The 19,764-nt window shown below is 52.0% G+C and overlaps 2 protein-coding genes and 1 pseudogene across 3 annotated transcripts in view; 1 reads left to right on the forward strand and 2 right to left on the reverse strand.

Moving 5' to 3' along the window:
• LOC148011682 (heparan-alpha-glucosaminide N-acetyltransferase-like protein (DUF1624)) overlaps window positions 1-19,764 on the reverse strand; it is a 352,978-nt gene that overhangs the window by 278,372 nt on the left and 54,842 nt on the right. The gene's annotated exons all lie outside the window — the stretch shown is intronic.
• On the forward strand, window positions 3,408-4,119 carry LOC148011683 (uncharacterized; annotated as a pseudogene).
• Window positions 4,197-7,828, reverse strand: LOC148011684 (uncharacterized). The gene is made up of 3 exons (XM_087669875.1): window positions 7,487-7,828; window positions 5,911-7,189; window positions 4,197-4,270 (listed from the first exon to the last, which is right to left on the reverse strand). The coding sequence occupies exons 1-3, from the start codon at window positions 7,826-7,828 to the stop codon at window positions 4,197-4,199; spliced, it is 1,695 nt and encodes a 564-aa protein (XP_087526001.1).

Genomic DNA, 19,764 nt, shown 5'->3' on the forward strand with positions numbered 1-19,764 from the left:
GAGCGCTCAGAAGACTGCATTTCCTTCCTGCGCATGTATGTACGCATGGAATCTTGTGATGTAGTAGACGCATTGTTCTCCATGGCCGCAGCAACCCTGTTGCCTTTTTTTGCACGTACTTCCACCCAATTAGTGGCGCTGGAATCCAGACCCGCAACTTGTTGTTTACCTTTGGCCAAAGCTTGGGGCTGATGGGTAGCATTCAGCGATGGGGCATCACACACCATATCTTCCATGGGCGGCACAGCATGGCCATCCTGGGAAGTGTGTTGCTGTTCCGGGCATTCGGCCATAAAGTGCCCCAACTGTCCACAGGAGAAGCAGTGCCCTGCAAAATTGCCCCATTTCAAGCGAAAGTGTAATGGGTGCATGCCAGAGCAATTGAGGCGTAACCAGGCAGGCCTTTTTCGTGCAGTGTCCCAGAGCATACACAAGCGGTTGCGATTGACAGCCCGGAGACTGGGAGGGACCAGAACAGTGCCCACAGCGGCCATAGCATCCTTCAATAATGGCCAATAAACAGCCGGACAGTTTTCCACCTCGACCCAGACCGGGCATTCACGTTGCAGCAGACGCTGGAAATCTGCCATTGGACGCCATGGAACCACATGAACCAACCGGCGATCAAAAAACAAAGGCAGTTTAGACAGAAGAGCAGCACGGTGCGTTTCTGATTTCAGCAGGACCTCAAAAAAACCCCGGGAGCCAACAAAAATCTCTTCAACACATTCCCCTTGTAACAGATGTTGCAACCACTGGCGGATACGGGAAATCAACGGGATTCGCCCAGTGAAGAAGAGTATGACAGCGCGATCATAGAATACCGAAAAGGAGCGTAAGACAGTTTTTGGGTCCACTGTGGCATCCAGCACATCATCAGGTGCAGAGTCAGCGAAGGCTTCCTGATTATGTTGAACATAATCGCCAAGCAAGGTGTTTGCAAATTCCAGCAAATGTTCCCAGTCCACTTCCTGAGAGTCCACCGAATCCGAGGCAACCTGAGCATAGGACCGATCCTGAGGAATGCCTATCTCTTCCGAAGCATGCTTGGTACGTTTACCCGCCGGCTGGATGTCGGGACCAGGGGGCAGCTCTTCGTTGCACGGAACCATATCCTCAGGTTCCTCCGCATCAGAATCCGGGCCCAGTGCGGCCACTGTTTGATCTATGAAATCAAGATCCAAACCAGCCATCGTATCTGATGAGTTGATCTCGAGGGAGGACTGACCCTCTCTTTTGCCTGCTCTCTCGCTTTTCCTTTTTTTCTGTACAGAGGTGCTGTCCCGGGGTGTGCTTGGCAAGGAGAGCTAATGAAAACTGAGATTTACCTGTCACCGTGTAGGAGCAGACAGGCTGGGGTGCGGGGCACGCAGGCCACGGGCGCCAGATGCTGGCGACGGCAGGACAGGTGGCCAGATGCTGGCGACGGCAGGGCGGGGCACTCAGGCAACGGGCGCCAGGCAGGCAGCGGCAGGGCGGGGCCCGCAGGCAACAGGCGCCAGATGCTGGTGACGGCGGCGGGGCCTGCAGGCGATGGCGGCGGGGGCTGTAAGCGAGGGCGACAGGGCATAGGCGACGAGGGCTGCAGGCGAGGGGGCACAGGCGACTGTGGCACAGGCGACTGTGGCACAGGCGACTGTGGCACAGGCGACGGGGGCAGTAGTGACCGGGGCTGCAGGCGAGGGCAACGGGGCGTGGCGGACAGGGCGGCGACGAACAGGTCCCGCAGGCGATGTCGATGGCTGCAGGAGACGACGGGCTGGCCGGGACGAGCAGGCGAAGTAGTCGCGGCCGCAGTCAGGTCGCAGACGGGGTCGCCATCTTTTCCTGCCTCTCTCTCTCTCTCTCTCTCTCTCTCTCTCTCTCTCTCTCTCTCTCTCTCTCTCTCTCTCTCTCTCTCTCTCTCTCTCTCTCTCTCTCTCTCTCTCTCTCTCTCTCTCTCTCTCTCTCTCTCTCTCTCTCTCTCTCTCTCTCTCTCTCTCTCTCGTAATCTCTCTCTCTCTCTCTCTCTCTCTCTCTCTCTCTCTCTATATATATATATATATATATATATATATATATATATATATATATATATATTGGAGCCTGCAAGAAATGAACCCCCACGCATCCCTGGAGGAGGTCACAGCACAGTTGGCGGGCACACTACACACCTCAGCTTCCTAATACTTCCCCCACACATCCCCCTCCCCCCACCCCACCCCTCCGAATAAGAATGTCCCACAGAATAGCTGGTACGACGCAGAGTGCAAGGAAACCCCGCTTCGTCTTCAACAGGACGAAGCACGGGGAGTACACACGCATAAACAGGCACGCTTGATCTTCCGTCGCCTAGTGCGACGGAAGAAACGAGCCTACCTCTCCAAAGTGGAACACGAATTCTACCAGCTATTCTTAGGACAGGACAGCAAAGAAGCATGGAAGGCGTTTCAGGAACCCCGAGCCCAGACGCCCATCACCTCCCCGGACACTTGGGACGCATATGCAACCTCACTATACCAAGTATCCAAGCAGCCCCAGCTACCCCGACCCCAAGGAGCAGACCCGGATCATCCACATTCTTCAGCACGGGGCGGGTTCGGGACGCCATTGACAGACTCCAAAATGGCCGTGCCCAAGACCACGAAGGCTTGGTAGCAGAGCATTTGACCCATGCTAGAGACATACTGGCACCTCTCCTAGCACACATGTTCAACAGAGCCCTATGCGAAGGCTTCCCAGCCAGTTGGTCAGCCAACACCATAATACCTATCCTGAAGGCCGGAGACCCCATGGTTCCCACGAACTACCGAACAGTCATGGTTGGCCATGTACTAGCCAAGCTCTATGGATCCATACTGGAACACGAGCTGAGCAAGTGGGCAAAGCAACACCAACACCGAGCAGCAGGACAAGAAGGGTTTAGGAGGGGGTTATGCACCCTTGACCATATCCTCACACTGAGAGCCATCATAGAGGAGGGCAAAGCGCATGGAAGACGGGTGTACTGCTGCTTCGTGGACTTCCGCAAGGCCTTTGACACAGTCCCACGAGCGAGGCTCACGCAGAGACTACAGGAACTGGAGGTACCAACCGAAATATGATGGGGGATACTGGCACTATACGAATCGGTAACGGGCCGAGTTCCGGCACCGGGAGGGCTGTCAAAGGAGATCACCAGCACCATCGGAGTCAAGCAGGGATGCCCACTCTCGCCCACCCTATTTGGCCTCTACATTGATGAGATCTCAGAGTACATAGATAAATTGGGTGAGGTGGGATCGAGCCTGGGAGGGACACTGATACCTATCTTACTATATGCCGACGACATAGTCCTCATCGCCGCCAGAACACTCGAAGGGCTGCAGCGCCAACTGGACGCACTACAGGCCTTCTGCCAAGACAAAGACCTAACTGTGAACCTGGGGAAAACCAAGGTCATGGTGTTCAACACGTCAACCCAATGGCTCCGTCGGTCGGTACCCCCCTTCACATACGGTGGAGAAACCGTGGACGTGGTCCAAAGATACGTCTATCTGGGGATTACATTCTCTGGACCGAGATTTACCCTGAGAAAAGCCGCGGAAGATAGACTAACCCGAGGTTATGCAGCCCTCGGGTCAATGGAGAACCAATGTGCCCGCATACAGTTCCAGGAACCCCGGACAAAACTCTGGCTTTTTAACACCTTGGTCACACCAACCCTCCTGTACGGGGCTCCCATATGGGGGTCCAATCTCTCACACGCGGAGGGCCCCACAGGATCAGCCACTGCCTGAGGAGGAGGCCACCTATGAGGGATGGGACCAGATGGAGAGACCCCTAGTACTTATGATCTCACGGATGATCCGAAGTAAGCCCTCCGTACCACACGAGATCATCCGCGCAGAGCTGGGGGCACCGCCCCTCGTGGCTGAGGCCCTCTTCCAGACCGTGACCTTCTTGCGCCGAATATGGGACCTGCCCCAGCACCAGTACCCCAAACTCGCCCTGAAGTCATCGAAACAGCTAGCAACACAAGGGGACACTGAGTGCTGGTACGCCCGAACAGAGACCTAGCTACGGCTCCATGGACTGCACATGGACCACCTCCCCCCACTACAATACAGCCTAGACTGCCCACACCTGGAGCTCAGCTGAGAGAAGGTAAATCGCATCACAGAATGGATATCATCCAGACAGACACCGCCACGACATGGGTGACCCCCACATCGGAACTAGGAACCAAGAAGGCTTTCTACCGAGAACACTTCCTGCATATCTCCCCGGACGGCTTCATCACCCGCCCAAGCTACATGGACACACACTTGTCTCACAGGGTCAGAAGTGCCATCCGACAGATCCGCACGCCCTCACACCAACTACGGGTCGAAACGGGCAGATACAGGGCCAACCCCCTCCCCCCAGAAGACTGAATCTGTCAGCTCTGCCATCTCGAGCCAGAGACAGAGAAACACTATATCTGTAGATGCCCAGTGTACTACAAAATCCGGGGACGCTTCCACTGTCTATTCAGCGAAGGATTCGGACCACTCTCCAAGGTGATGGAATTCAAAGACCAGAGATGCCTGGGGTTCTTTCTACTGGAAATACGACGCCACAGAGACGACCTCCTACGAACCACGGAGCAAAGACAAGGAGCCACCAGCCAACGCACACTCAACGACTTCCACCAAAGACCAGCTACCCTGCCCCACCAGCCCAACCGGCCTCCCGGCCCCCGGGGACCACCTTAGAAATAGCCACGACGAGAGGTAAAGCCCGACGACCACACTCCGCCGGCCCCCGCCCCGCAGGAGACACTGCTCGAAGATACAAGGGATACTACGCCGCCATCGGAGGGCCCTCCCCCGCCGCTTTAGCCTCTCCATGCTAGACCGACCCATGCGGGACATCTTAGGATGAACACCCCAGGAGCAGTTCCACACCGCACTGGGAGTACCTCTAGATTGTATCTAGTCCAAATATCATTTTGTACCTACTCAATTTAGTTCAACATAGCATAAATGTTAGCTTCACTAGGACTTTTGAAATCTCCCAGACATTTGTATGCAACATTTTGGTCTCATAGGCCAACTTGGCCTGTTGTAGACGTTAATATAACTCTCTCTCTCTTTTTTTTTTTCGTAAAAGGTAATTGTATTAATTACGAAAAAAAGTACAAGATAACTTGATTACAAGATACATGACGCCAATCCAGGCCATCATGTGAAGAGGGGCTAAGTGCTACAAGTTACAAAGTTATGACAAGGGGGCAGATGAAATTGCCATAAGCCAGGGACGGAAGTCCTCCCTAGAGAGCAAATCAGAATGCCGGAGAAGATCCAACTGCCAATACAAAATGCCGGAGAAGATCCAACATTATAACTCTCTCTCTCTCTCTCTCTCTTTTTTTTTTCCTAAAAGGTAATTGTATTAATTACGAAGAAAGTACAAGATTACATGATTACACGAGTACAAGAGGCACGAGGGCCATAGGCCAACGTGTGGGAAATCCCCGGACTAGGGTACTAAAAAGTTACACCAATCATGGCAAGGACCCAGAGGCAATTGCCAAATGCCAGGAATACAAATCCTCCCGAGGGAGCAAGTCAGAGTGCCTGATGAGATCTAGCTGCCAATGCAAGAGCCCTTTAAGCCTTGCAATATGTCGCGGTACATTAGAAGCCGAATCAAAGAGAAAAGCATTTCGGGTGGTCCAAATGTGCCAGCATCCCCAGTATCTGAAAAAATGGAATAAGATCTTCATATGTAACGGTGGTGGTGTGGGATACTTCGGGCGCACAAAAACCCAATCGAAGGGAGTCAGTGAAGACCCCACCACCGCGTGCCAGATTCGTGACAAGAGTGACCAGATATTCTTGGCGAGCGGGCAAGAAAGAAAACGATGTCGGGCCGATTCCGCCGAAGTGGTGCAGAAGAAGCAAGTGCCATTCGAGATTCGACGCTTGGAAAGGGCCGAGGCAAGAGGAAGACCACCAATCATTACCCGCCACAGAAAGACCTTGCATTTGAAAGGTGTCTTGTTCTGCCATCCCTCCATCAGCGTTGCCTGCCACCATGACAGTGATTTCCGCAGGCCCCAAACAGCATTAACTTTCACGCCCAACCATTGGTGATCTTTAATGAGAAGATGATACACCTGATTAGTAGAGGCCTTTTCCAGACTCAACCGGCCTGCAAGGTCCCAGTCCTGCCAAGGGCGATCCATAGCCAGGGCAGGAAAGGGTTGCCTACCCTGAAGTTCCGAGGAAAGCTTCCCCCATAAATCACGGTATCCGCGCGGGATCCTGAAAAGTCTCCTAGCAGTCCGAAATGATGCAAGGACATTGCGAGTGGCAAGGGTAGCATCCGCAATCGAAGTCACACCCAAACGGGCCATGCGGTTAAATCTTGGTCTGAGCTGATGTTTATCTTCCCATGAAAGTAATGTGGATACCGCCAACAATTCCAGCTGAAAAGAATTTGTCTGCACGCGGTCCCCTACAGGATGCCAACGGGCCTTTTGGAGCACCACTTTCCAAGAGCCGACCAAATGCACTAACAAAGAGGAAGAGGGACTGGAGAAACGAGCGTCAGCATTAAGGACATGCCACCATGAGGCTCGAAGCCGTGTGTTACCCTGGTGGAGGCCGCTGTCCTCAAGAAAATAACGGGCTATGATGGTCCACGGGTGATGATCCACACACATGGCACGAAACAGAGACCAACGAAGAGCCAGCATATGAGTTTCTGCATCCAAAATAGCTCCACCACCCATGCGCTTAGGGGTACATGCATGTGACCATGAAATCCAGGAAATGCCTGCCTGCAGTGAATCTTTCTTCCATAGCATGAAACGAATGGGATGAGTAAGAGCCTTCAAAGTACTGGGCGTCCATGGCAGTAATGGCAGGAAATACGTCAGCATTGGTAGCATAATTGTCTGAGCCACTTTGAGGCGGACATGGAACGGCCAGGCTTGCGACTTCCAATACATAAACTTCACGGCCAGTTTGTGTGAAATCCACTCCAGCAGGGCCTTTGGCCGTACATCCACCCCCAATGGGTATCCAAGATGCCTGACAATCGCGCCACGAGAAACCACCTGGCCCTGCCAGCCTAATGACTCTAAATCAGGCTCCGTGCAACTGAGAATGGCTGACTTGAAGGCATTGATGCGAAGACCAGAAGCTTGACCAAAGAGCGTCCAAACATCTAATGCCTTGCGAATGTTATCCTTGTCCGCCTGCAAAATCATAAAGGAGTCATCAGCCAAAGATTGGCTAATGAAGTGCTGCCCCAAAGGAAGAGATAACCCTGCCAGCTGGGCAGAAGCCGCCATGGAGGATAACATTGAAAGGACCGGGTGAGTCGCCAAGGCAAAGAAGAGAGGACTCAAAGGGCAGCCTTGTCTGAGCGAGCGTGCAAGGAGAAATGGCTCTGTGACCCCACCATTAAGCATAACTCTTGAAGAAGCCTCAGTACTAATGGTGTAGATCAATCGGGACATGCGGATCCCAAAGCCCATAGCAGACATAAGCTCTGCAAGGAAAGACCAGTCCACACAGTCAAACGCCTTTTCCAGGTCCAGTTGAATCAAGACCACTTGCTGATTGGAGTGCCTCGCATAATCAATAGCCATTTGCACATTCAAGATATTGTGCAAAATGTTGCGTCCCTTAATGAAACCATATTGGAGGGGGTGCACAAGAGCTGGAAGGTGCTTGTGAAGCCGATTTGCCAGCACTTTGGAAAAGATTTTATACATCACGCCCATCAACGAAATTGGTCTCCAGTGTTGCAGCTTTGACGGCGAAGGGACCTTGGGGATCAATTTGATGAGGCCTTCTTTCCATGAAGAAGGCATGACCCATGTTTCCCAAACCTGCTGGAACATGACCACTAAAGGCTTTACCAACTGCGTGGCTGAGTGCTCAAAAAATTCATTAGTGAGACCATCCCAACCAGGACTTTTATCCTTAGGCAGGTGCAACAACACATCCATAACCTCCTCTTCGCAAATATCCGCCTCCAAAGAGGCTTGCATATCAAACGGAACCTGCTGGTGGACCAGCTGATAGAAGACCGAGCGGGCATGCGTAACATGGCTAGACGGCAAGGATGAAGAACCAAAAAGATCCATAAAATAATTTCTGCACATATTGATAATGGTCTGCGGATCAGTGACCATGCGACCTTCCGAGTCCTGAAGTCGAGTCATATTTTCGCGAGCCGGAGAAGCATGCAAGGCGCGAAAGAACTTATGAGACTGGCAGGCATTATCTTGCAATGTGTCAGTCAAGTTATGCAGCTTGGCCTGCTGATAAGATTTCAAGCTAAAGACTTGAATAAGATGGGCCAAACGCCGCTCCAGAGACAGCAGAAAATCATCATCTGGGGAATCCGGGAGCAAGGAACGGACCAAGGCCAATAAGTCCTCTGCTGCAAGTCGACGGCGGCGACAAAGAGAGGCAGTGTGAATCCCATACTGCCGAGCAACCCGCTGCACATTAGAGAGCAGGCGTGCAAACGAAGCCAAGCCCTCAGAGGCGAAGTCCAATAAGAACCTCTCAATCAGTTGCTGCATATAATCCTGAAAAATTGGATGCTTCAAATAAGAGGAGTTGAAGCGTAAAGGGAGCTTATCCAGGAACTGCATAAAAGGTGCAACAGATTGTGCCCGCATCTCAAGCTGGAGGGGAAAATGATCCGACAACGCATATTGCTGCAAGACCTTCATCTCCAGCATCTCGGGAAGAAAATCATCCCCCTGCATGATATACATTCTGTCCAATCGCGACCAAGTGGTTGCATATTGCGCAGAATGAAAAGTAAAACCTGAAACAGAAGGGTGAAGCCACGACCAAAGATCTTGCTTAAGTATGTGCAAAGCAAAGGAGTTCCACACCCGGCTTTCTGGCGTATCCATTACCGAATGCCCTGAGGTGGACTGCGAAGAGTCAACACACATATTGAAATCTCCCATCAAAAACCCTCTGCGGCCAAGGGCCATGGAGCCCTGCAAAGTCAACCATAGATCCCGTCGGGATGTGGGATCATTGGGAGCATAAAGTCCCAGCAGCCATAAAATCTCGCCTTCAAATAGGACTTCGATTACCAGAAAGCGGCCGTGCACATCATTTTTAACAAGAACAGGCTGGTATTTCTCATGAACAATCATCAGCACGCCCGAATAATGCTTAGCATGTGTCCCTGCATAAAACAGACGAAATCCACGACAATCCACAACCTTTCCTGCCTCACCATGACTTTTGTGCTCCACTGCACATAATACATCCCACTGATTTTCATGCAAGACAGACCACATGGTATGCTGCTTATGGCGAGAGCAAATGCCTCACACGTTCCACGTGGCAATCTTCATATATTTTCAAACAAAGGAAGTCAGGAACGAGGCGCCTGTTGCCTCGATTGCATCTTTTCCGCGAGGGCATCCAGGACACCCTCATCCAGAAAATCAGCCAATACTGCAAATGAATTCGGGCGACCTGCTTTAGAGGTAGAAGGGAAATCCACTACCTTGGGAGCAGGGCGGGGATAACGCCTATCCCAAGGAGTAATCACATTGCTTTTCGCATCAAACGCCAGCTTAGCAGGTGGGCCCTTGGGGCCCTCGGAATAGACTTTCCTTGAAGACGGATTGCGGGGGGCTGACGGGGCCATGGTACGCACAACCTGCTGTGGGGTGACCATGTCTTTCCTGCGCGTGTACGTGCGCACGGAATCCGGGGAAACATGAGGCCCAGGATCTGCCAGGCCTGCGTCCAACTTTTTACCCTTTTTTTGTCGTGCCTCAATCCAATCAGAGCTAGGAGAATCCAAAGCTCGGACCTGTTGTTTACCTTTTTCCATGACAGTAGGGGGCTGAAGGGTCTCCTGTGTCTGGGCATCAAGCACCATGTCATCCTTGGGCTGCACAACCTGCGCCTCCTCAGAAGACAGTTGCCGTTCCGGGCATTCAGCTACAAAATGCCCTAATTTACCACATGAAAAGCAGTGTCCGGAAAAATTGCCCCATTTCAGGCGAAAATGCAAAGGATGCATGCCAGCGCAATTGAGGCGAAGCCACGCAGGCCTTTTCCTGGCCGTATCCCATAACATGCATAGACGGTTTCGGTTCATAGCCCTGAGGCTGGGGGGAACCAGCACTGTGCCCACAACCGCCATCGCGTCTTTCAACAATGGCCAATATACCGCTGGACAATTTTCCACTTCCACCCACACCGGGCATTCGCGTTGAAGCAGACGCTGGAAGTCAGCCATAGGGCGCCATGGTACCACATGGACCAAGCGGCGGTCAAAGAATAGTGGCAACTTGGACAGTAGCTCAGCTCGATGCAATTCGGATTTCAACAGCACCTCATAAAAGCCGCGAGGTCCAAGGAAGATCTCCTCAACATACTCCCCTTGCAATAAGTGGTGCATCCACTGGCGAATATGTGAGAGCACTGGGATCCTGCCCGTGAAAAAAAGTATAACTGCACAGTCATAGAACACCGAGAAGGACCGCAAGACTGATTTTGGGTCCACTGTCACTTCCAGCACATCATCCGCAGCCGCAGCAGAGAAAGTTTCATTATTATGTTGGAAATAATCGCCACGCAGAGTATTGGCAAAGTCCAGCAAATGCTCCCAGTCTATTTCCTGCGAATCCACAGGTTCGGAGGCAACGTGCGCATAGGAACGGTCCTGAGGACCCATTGGCTCGTCTGAAGTGTGCTTAGAGCGTTTGCCTGCCGGCGGCAGTTCAGAACCCGGAGGCGGCTCCTCCGTGCATGGCACCATATCCTCCGGCTCCTCGGTATCGGAATCAGGGCCAAGGGCTGCCACCGTCCGGTCGAGAAAATCCATATCCAGGCCAGCCATACCGCTGTCTTCTCTCTTTTGCTCGCTCCCTCACTGTAGCAGCAGGATGCACTGTCTACAGTCTCTGCTCTTCAATAATCTGCTGCCTCCTCGGCACAGATCTGTCCTTGTAAAATGTCTATCTGCCTGTCCCTAAACTGTCGTGTCCCGGGCTGTGCAGGTACGTATTCCGCAAGCACAAACCAGGCGACGACTGCGACGAGGCCTGCAGGTCAGGCGGCCGGCAGCAGGGCGGGACGCTCGCGCGGCCAGTTCCCTCTCTCTCTCTCTCTCTCTCTCTCTCTCTCTCTCTTTGAAGGTCCCGCAAACCTGCCAAACCAAGAAACCGCCGGGCTGCAGGAACAGGACTGCAACAGGGCACCTGTGCAGAACCGGACGGGCACGAGCAGGTGAACCCTTGATCAAGGGTGCGTCTGAAAGCAGTGAGCGGCCGCAGCGCTGCTTAGCCAGCGATTATCTGAAGGCGCAGATCCAGGCGACTGTCAGGCGAGCAACGGTACGTATCCGTCAATAGGCGTAGCAGGCGGAAGGTCCAGGCGACGGCGGGACAGAGACGTCAGGGCTCACGACCTCCATGCAGGTCCGCGGGAAGATCGCCCAAGCGCACAGGGGGTTCGTTGTTAGGTCACGGGGGAGGCAGATCCGCCATCGCGTCGTTCTCTCTCTCTCTCTCTCTCCACCTCTCTCTCTCTCTCTCTCTGTCTCTCTCTCTCTCTCCACCTCTCTCTCTCTCTCTCTCTCTCTCTCTCTCTCTCTCTCTCTCTCTCTCTCTCTCTCTCTCTCTCTCTCTCTCTCTCTCTCTCTCTCTCTCTCTCTCTCTCTCTCTCTCTCTCTCTCTCTCTCTCTCTCTCTCTCTCTCTCTCTCGTAAAAGGTAATTGTATTAATTACGAAAAAAATACAATATTACTTGATTACAAGATACATGACGACAATCCAAGCCATCATGTGAAGAGGTTCTAAGTACTACAAGTTACAATGTCATGGCAAGGATGCGGAGGAAATTGCCATATGCCAGGGACGGAAGTCCTCCGTAGAGAGCAAATCAGAACGATGGAGAAGAGCTAACTGCCAATACAAGAGGCCCTTAAGCCTCACAATATGCCGCTGAACATTATAGGCGGAGTCAAACAGAAAAGCATTCCGAATGGTCCAGTTATGCCAACAGCCCCAGTATCGAAGAAAGTGATACATGAGCTTCATATGTGGCTGTGCGGGAATAGGGTATTTGGGCTGGCCAAACACCCAATCAAAGGGGCGCAGGGTGATACCAACCACCCCTCGCCAAACAGCCGACAAAAATAACCAGACTTTCTTAGCGACAGGGCAAGAAATAAATCGGTGACGGGTGGATTCCATAGTAGTGGTGCAAAAGAAACAGGTGCCATTGGAGATTCGTCGCTTGGAAAGAGCCGAAGCAAGCGGAAGACCCCCAATCATCACTCTCCAAAGAAAGACTTTATATTTAAAGGGTGTCTTGTTCAACCAGCCCTCCATCACAGTTGCCCTCCACCATGACCGGGATTTACGCAATCCCCATAAAGCATTCGCTTTAGGAACTAGCCATTGATGATCTTTAATCAGAAGATGATACACTTGGTTAGCAGAAGCTTTGCTCAAATTCAGCCGGCCTTGTAGGTCCCAATCCTGCCAAGGATGATCCGAAGCAAGGGCAGGAAAGGGTTGTCTGCTCTGGAGCACCGTCAAAAGCTATTCCCATAAAGGCCTATATCCACGAGGGATCCTGAAAAGCCTCCTAGCTATACGAAACGATATAAGCACATTGCGACTGGCAAGGATGGCATCCGCAACCGAAGACAAGCCCAAGCGTGCCATCCGGTTGAATTGTGGTCTAAGCTTATGTTTACCTTCCCACGAAAGTAAACGTGAGACTGCCAGTAATTCCAATTGAAAAGAGTTAGTAGCCAAGCGATCGTCCGTTGGATGCCACTGAGCCTTTTGAAGGACGTGTTTCCAGGAACATACCAAATGAGTAAGCAGTGATGAAGAAGAACTGGAGAACCGCGAATCAGCATTAAGAACATGCCACCAAGAACTCCGGATTTGGGTATTGCCATGCAGAAGCCCATGGCTCTCAAGGAAATAACGGGCTATAGCGACCCACCGATGATGATCCGAGCACATGGCGCGGAAAAGAGACCAATGGAGTGCCTGCATGTGAGTTTGGGCATCTAAAATAGCTCCGCCACCCATGCTGGCGACGGCAGGACAGGTGGCCAGATGCTGGCGACGGCAGGGCGGGGCACTCAGGCAACAGGCGCCAGGCAGGCAGCGGCAGGGCGGGGCACGCAGGCAACGGGCGCCAGATGCTGGCGACAGCGGCGGGGCCTGCAGGCGATGGCGGCGGGGGCTGTAAGCGAGGGCGACAGGGCATAGGCGACGAGGGCTGCAGGCGAGGGGGCACAGGCGACTGTGGCACAGGCGACGGGGGCACTAGCGACAGGGGCTGCAGGCGAGGGCGACGGGGCGTGGCGGACAGGGCGGCGACGAGCAGGTCCCGCAGGCGATGTCGATGGCTGCAGGAGACGACGGGCTGGCCGGGACGAGCAGGCGAAGCAGTCGCGGCCGCAGTCAGGTCGCAGACGGGGTCGCCATCACTCCTCTCTCTCTCTCTCTCTCTCTCTCTCTCTCTCTCTCTCTCTCTCTCTCTCTCTCTCTCTCTCTCTCTCTCTCTCTCTCTCTCTCTCTCTCTCTCTCTCTCTCTCTCTCTCTCTCTCTCTCTCTCTCTCTCTCTCTCTCTCTCTCTCTCTCTCTCTCTCTCTCTCTCTCTCTCTCTCTCTCTCTCTCTCTCTCCGTAAAAGGTAATTGTATTAATTACGAAAAAGGTACAAGATTACATGATGACATGAATACAAGAGACACGAGGGCCCTAGCCCAACGTGTGGGAAATCCCCGTACTAATGTACTACAAAGGTTACACCAATCATGGCAACGACCCAGAGGCAATTGCCATATGCCAGGGATACAAATCCTCCCGAGGGAGCAAATCGGAGTGTCGAATGAGATCTAGCTGCCAATGTAAGAGCCCTTTAAGCCTGGCAATATGTCTCGGTACATTAGAGGCCAAATCAAAAAGAAAAGCATTGCGCATGGTCCAAATGTGCCAGCATCCCCAGTATCTGAAAAAGGGAAATAAGATCTTCATATGTAATTGTGGCGGTGTGGGGTACTTTGGGCACACAAAAACCCAATCGAAAGGAGTTAGTGAGGACCCCACCACCACTTGCCAGATTTGCGACAAGAGAAACCAGATATTCTTGGCGAGCGGGCAAGAAAGAAAACGATGTCTGGCCGATTCCACGGTAGTGGTACAGAAGAAACAATTGCCATTCGAGATTCGACGCTTGGAAAGGGCCGAGGCAAGAGGAAGACCACCAATCATTACCCGCCAAAGGAAGACCTTGCATTTGAAAGGTGCCTTATTCAGCCAGCCCTCCATCAGCGTTGCCTGCCACCATGTCCGCGATTTCCGCAGTCCCCAAACAGTATTAGCTTTCACACCCAGCCAGTGGTGATCTCGAATGAGAAGATGATACACCTGATTGGTAGAGGCCTTTTCCAGACTCAACCTGCCTGCAAGGTCCCAGTCCTGCCAAGGACGATCCACAGCCAGAGCAGGAAAGGGTTGCCGACCCTGAAGCTCCAATAAAAGCTTGTCCCATAAACCACGGTGTCCGCGCGGGATCCTGAAAAGTCTCCGAGCAGTCCGAAACGATGCGAGGACATTGCGAGTGGCAAGGGTAGCATCCGCAATCGACGTCAGACCTAAACGGGCCATGCGGTTAAGTCTCGGTCTAAGCTGATGTTTGTCTTCCCATGAAAGTAATCTGGAAACTGCCAGCAATTCCAGCTGAAAGGAGTTAGACTGCACGCGGTCCCCTACTGGATGCCAACGGGCCTTTTGGAGCACCACTTTCCAAGAGCCGACCAAGTGCAGTAACAAAGAGGAAGAGGGACTGGAAAAGCGAGAGTCAGAATTAAGGACATGCCACCAGGAGGCCCGAAGCCGTGTGTTACCATGTCGTAGCCCGCTGTCCTCAAGAAAATAACGGGCTATGATGGTCCACGGGTGATGATCCACACACATGGCACGAAAAAGAGACCAACGAAGAGCCACCATATGAGTTTCTGCATCCAAAATAGCGCCACCACCCATGCGTTTAGGGGTACATGTATGCGACCATGAAATCCATGAAATGTCTGACTGCAGGGAGTCCTTCTTCCATAGCATGAAACGAATAGGATGAGTAAGAGCCTTCAAAGTAGTAGGCGTCCATGGCAGCAATGGCAGGAAATACGTTAGCATGGGTAGCATAATGGTCTGAGCCAATTTGAGGCGCACATGGAATGGCCACGCTTGCGACTTCCAATACATAAACTTCGTCGCCAGTTTTTGTGAAATCCACTCCAGTAGGTCCTTTGGCCGTACATCCACTCCCAACGGGTATCCAAGATGCCTGACAATGGATCCACGGGAAACCACCTGACCCTGCCAGCCTAATGACTGTAAATCAGGCTCTGTGCAACTGAGAATGGCCGACTTAAAGGCATTGATGCGAAGACCAGAGGCCTGACCAAAGAGCGTCCAAACATCTAATGCCTTTCGAATGTTGTCCCTGTCTGCCCGCAAAATCATAAAAGTATCATCAGGCAAAGATTGGCTAATGAAGTGTTGCCCCAAAGAAAGAGACAATCCGGCCAGCTGAGCCGAAGCCGCCATTGAGGATAACATTGAAAGGACCGGGTGAGTCGCCAGGGTAAAGAAGAGAGGACTCAAAGGGCAACCCTGTCGGACCAAGCGAGCAAGGACAAATGGCTCTGTAACCCCACCATTGAGCATAACTCTTGAAGAAGCCGCAGCACTAATGGTGTAGATCAATCGGGACATCCGTGTACCAAAGCCCATAGTAGACATGAGATCTGCAATGAAAGACCAGTCCACATAGTCAAAGGCCTTTTCCAAGTCCAGTTGAATGAAGACCACTTCCTGACTGGAATGCCGCACATAGTCAATAGCCATTTGCACATTCAAGATATTATGGAGAATGTTGCGGCCCTTGATGAAACCATATTGGAGGGGATGCACAATAGCTAGAAGGTGCTTGTGAAGCCGATTCGCCAGCACTTTGGAGAAGATTTTGTACATCGAGCCCATCAAAGAAATTGGTCTCCAGTGTTGCAGCTTTGACGGCGAAGGGACCTTGGGAATCAGTTTGATAACGCCTTCTTTCCATGAGGAAGGCATGACCCCTGTTTCCCAAACCTGCTGACACATGACCGCCAATGGCTTCACCAACTGCGCGGCCGAGTGCTCAAAGAATTCATTAGTGAGACCATCCCAACCAGGACTTTTATCCTTAGGCAGGTGCAACAAAACATCCATAACCTCCTCCTCGCAAATATCCACCTCCAAAGTGGCTTGCATGTGAAGTGGAACCTGTTGACGGACCAGATGATAGAAGGCCGAGCGGGCATGCGTAACCTGGCTAGAAGGCGAGGGAGAAGAGCCAAGAAGTTCCATAAAATAATTTCTGCACATGGTGACAATGGTTTGCGGATCAGTGACCATGCGACCTTCCGAATCCTGGAGCCTAGTCATATTTTCGCGAGCCGAAGAAGCATGCAAGGCGCGAAAGAACTTATGAGACTGGCAGGCACTATCTTGCAATGTGTCAGTCAAGTTATGCAGCTTGGCCTGCTGATAAGATTTCAACTGAAAAACTTGAATAAGATGGGCCAAACGCCTTTCCAGTGACAGCAGAAAATCATCATCTGGGGAATCCACGAGCAAGGAACGGACCAAAGCCAGTAAGTCCTGTGCTGCATGTCGACGTCGCCGACAAAGAGAGGCATGATGAATCCCATACTGCCAAGCAATCCGCTGCACATTAGAAAGCAGCCGCGCAAATGCTGCCAGGCCGGCAGAGGCGAAGTCCAATAAGAATCTCTCAATCAATTGCTTCATATAGCCCTGAAAAATTGGATGCGTCAAATAAGAGGAGTTGAAACGTAAAGGGAGCCTATCCAGCAACTGCGTAAAAGGTGCAATAGAGTGTGCCCGCATCTCAAACTGGAGGGGGACATGGTCCGACAACGCATATTGCTGCAAGACCTTCATTTCCAGCATTTCGGGAAGAAAATCATCCCCTTGCATGATATACATTCGGTCCAACCGCGACCAAGTAGTGGCATATTGTGCGGAATGAAAAGTAAAGCCTGAAAAAGAAGGGTGAAGCCACGACCAAAGATCTTGCTTAAGCACGCGCAAAGCAAAGGAATTCCACACCCGGCTTTCCGGCGTATCCATTACCGAATGCCCCAAAGTGGACTGAGAAGAGCCATTGGTGATCTTGAACAAGAAGATGATACACCTGATTAGTAGCGGCCTTTTCCAGACTCAGGCGGCCTGCAAGGTCCCAGTCCTGCCAAGGGCGATCCACAGTCAAGGCAGGAAAGGGTTGCCGACCCTGAAGCTTCGACGAAAGCTGCTCCCACAAATCACGGTATCCACGCGGGATCTTAAAGAGTCACCGAGCAGTCCGAAATGATACGAGGACATTGCGAGTGGCAAGGGTAGCATCCGCAACCGACGTCACACCTAAACGGGCCATGCGATTAAATCTTGGTCTGAGTTGATGTTTATCTTCCCATGAAAGGAGTCTCGATACTGCCAACAATTCCAGCCGAAAGGAGTTAGTCTGCAAGCGGTCCCCTACTGGGTGCCAACGGGCCTTTTGGAGCACCACTTTCCAAGAGCCGACCAAGTGCAGTAACAAAGAGGAAGAGGGACTAGAAACACGAGAGTCAGCATTAAGGACATGCCACCAGGAGGCCCGAAGCCGTGTGTTGCCATGGCGGAGCCCGCTGTCCTCAAGAAAATAACGGGCTATGATGGTCCATGGGTGATGATCCACACACATGGCACGAAAAAGGGACCAACGGAGAGCTAACATATGAGTGTGTGCATCCAAAATAGCTCCTCCACCCATGCGCTTAGGGGTACATGCGTGGGACCATGAAATCCAAGAAATGCCGGCCTGCAGTGAATCCTTCTTCCATAGCATGAAACGGATGGGATGGGTGAGGGCCTTCAAAGTAGTAGGCGTCCATGGCAACAAAGGCAGGAAATACGTTAGCATTGGAAGCATGATTGTCTGGGCCACTTTGAGGCGGACATGGAATGGCCACGCTTGCGACTTCCAATACATAAACTTCGCCGCCAATTTTTGTGAAATCCACTCCAGCAGGGCTTTTGGCCTTACATCCACCCCCAATGGGTATCCAAGATGCCTGACAATGGAGCCACGGGAAACCACCTGGCCTTGCCAGCCTAAGGACTGCAAATCAGGCTCCGTACAACTGAGAATGGCTGACTTAAGGGCATTGATGCGAAGCCCAGAGGCCTGACCAAAGAGTGTCCAAACATCTAATGCCCTTCGAATGTTGTCCCTGTCCGCCTGCAAAATCATAAAGGTGTCATCAGCCAAAGATTGGCTAACGAAGTGCTGACCCAACGGAAGAGACAGCCCGGCCAGCTGAGCAGAGGCTGCCATGGAGGATAACATTGAAAGGACCGGGTGAGTCGCCAGGGCAAAGAAGAGAGGGCTCAAAGGACAACCCTGTCTGACCGAGCGTGCAAGGACAAATGGCTCTGTAACTCCACCATTAAGCATAACTCTGGAGGAAGCCTCAGCACTAATGGTGTAGATCAATCGGGACATTCGGGTACCAAAGCCCATAGCCGACATGAGGTCTGCAATGAAAGACCAGTCCACATAATCAAACGCCTTTTCCAAGTCCAATTGGATCAATACCACTTCCTGACCGGAGTGCCGTGCATAGTCAATAGCCATTTGCACATTTAAGATATTATGCAGAATGTTGCGGCCCTTAATGAAACCATATTGGAGAGGATGCACAATAGCTGGAAGGTGCTTGTGGAGCCGATTCGCCAGCACTTTGGAGTAGATTTTATACATGGAGCCCATCAAAGAGATTGGTCTCCAGTGTTGCAACTTTGACGGCGAAGGGACCTTTGGAATTAGTTTGATAAGGCCTTCTTTCCATGAGGAGGGCATGACCCCCGTTTCCCATACCTGCTGAAACATGGCCACCAATGGCTTCACCAACTGCGTGGCCGAGGTCTGAAAGAATTCATTAGTGAGACCATCCCAGCCAGGACTTTTATCATTCGGCAGGTGCAACAAAACGTCCATAACCTCTTCCTCGCAAATATCCGTCTCCAAAGCGGCTTGCATATCAACTGGAACCTACTGGCGGACCAGATGATAGAAGACCGAGCGGGCATGCGTAACCTGGCTAGAAGGCGAGGAAGAGGAACCAAGAAGTTCCATAAAATAGTTTGTGCACATATTGACAATGGTCTGCGGATCCGTGACCATGCGACCTTCCGAATCCTGGAGTCTGGTCATATTTTCGCGAGCCGAAGACGCATGCAAGGCGCGAAAGAACTTATGAGACTGGCAGGCGCTATCTTGCATTGTGTCCATCAAGTTGTGCAGCTTGGCCTGTTGATAAGATTTCAACTGAAACACTTGAATAAGATGGGCTAACCGCCTCTCCAGAGACAGCAGAAAATCATCATCAGGGGAATCCAGGAGCAAGGAACGGACCAAAGCCAGTAAGTCTTCTGCTGCATGTCGACGTCGGCGGCAAAGCGAGGCATGATGGATCCCATACTGGCGAGCAACCTGCTGCACATTAGAGAGCAGCCGTGCAAATGAAGGCCAGCCCTCAGAGGCGAAGTCCAATAAGAACCTCTCAATCAGCTGCTGCATATAGCCCTGGAAAATTGAATGCTTCAAATAAGAGGAGTTGAAACGTAAAGGGAGCCTATCCAGGAATTGCACAAAAGGTGCAATAGAGTGTGCCCGCAT

This window comes from Lygodium microphyllum, chromosome 28 (genome assembly GCF_053477565.2).
Source record: "Lygodium microphyllum isolate KBCC chromosome 28, Lygodium_microphyllum_v1.1.10, whole genome shotgun sequence".
In the NCBI taxonomy this organism is placed as follows: domain Eukaryota; kingdom Viridiplantae; phylum Streptophyta; class Polypodiopsida; order Schizaeales; family Lygodiaceae; genus Lygodium; species Lygodium microphyllum.

Excerpts from the sequence above, each read along its gene's own strand:
- LOC148011684 (XM_087669875.1), bottom strand. The coding sequence starts at position 7,828 with ATGCCTTCTTCATGGAAAGAAGGCCTCATCAAATTGATCCCCAAGGTC. Across the intron at positions 7,190-7,486 it reads CAGAGCTTATGTCTGCTATG|CGCAAGGCATTAGATGTTTG; the intron begins GGCTTTGGGATC and ends AAGGATAACATT. Across the intron at positions 4,271-5,910 it reads CAAGCGTCGAATCTCGAATG|CTTGGGCGGGTGATGAAGCC; the intron begins GCACTTGCTTCT and ends GTGTCCATGTAG.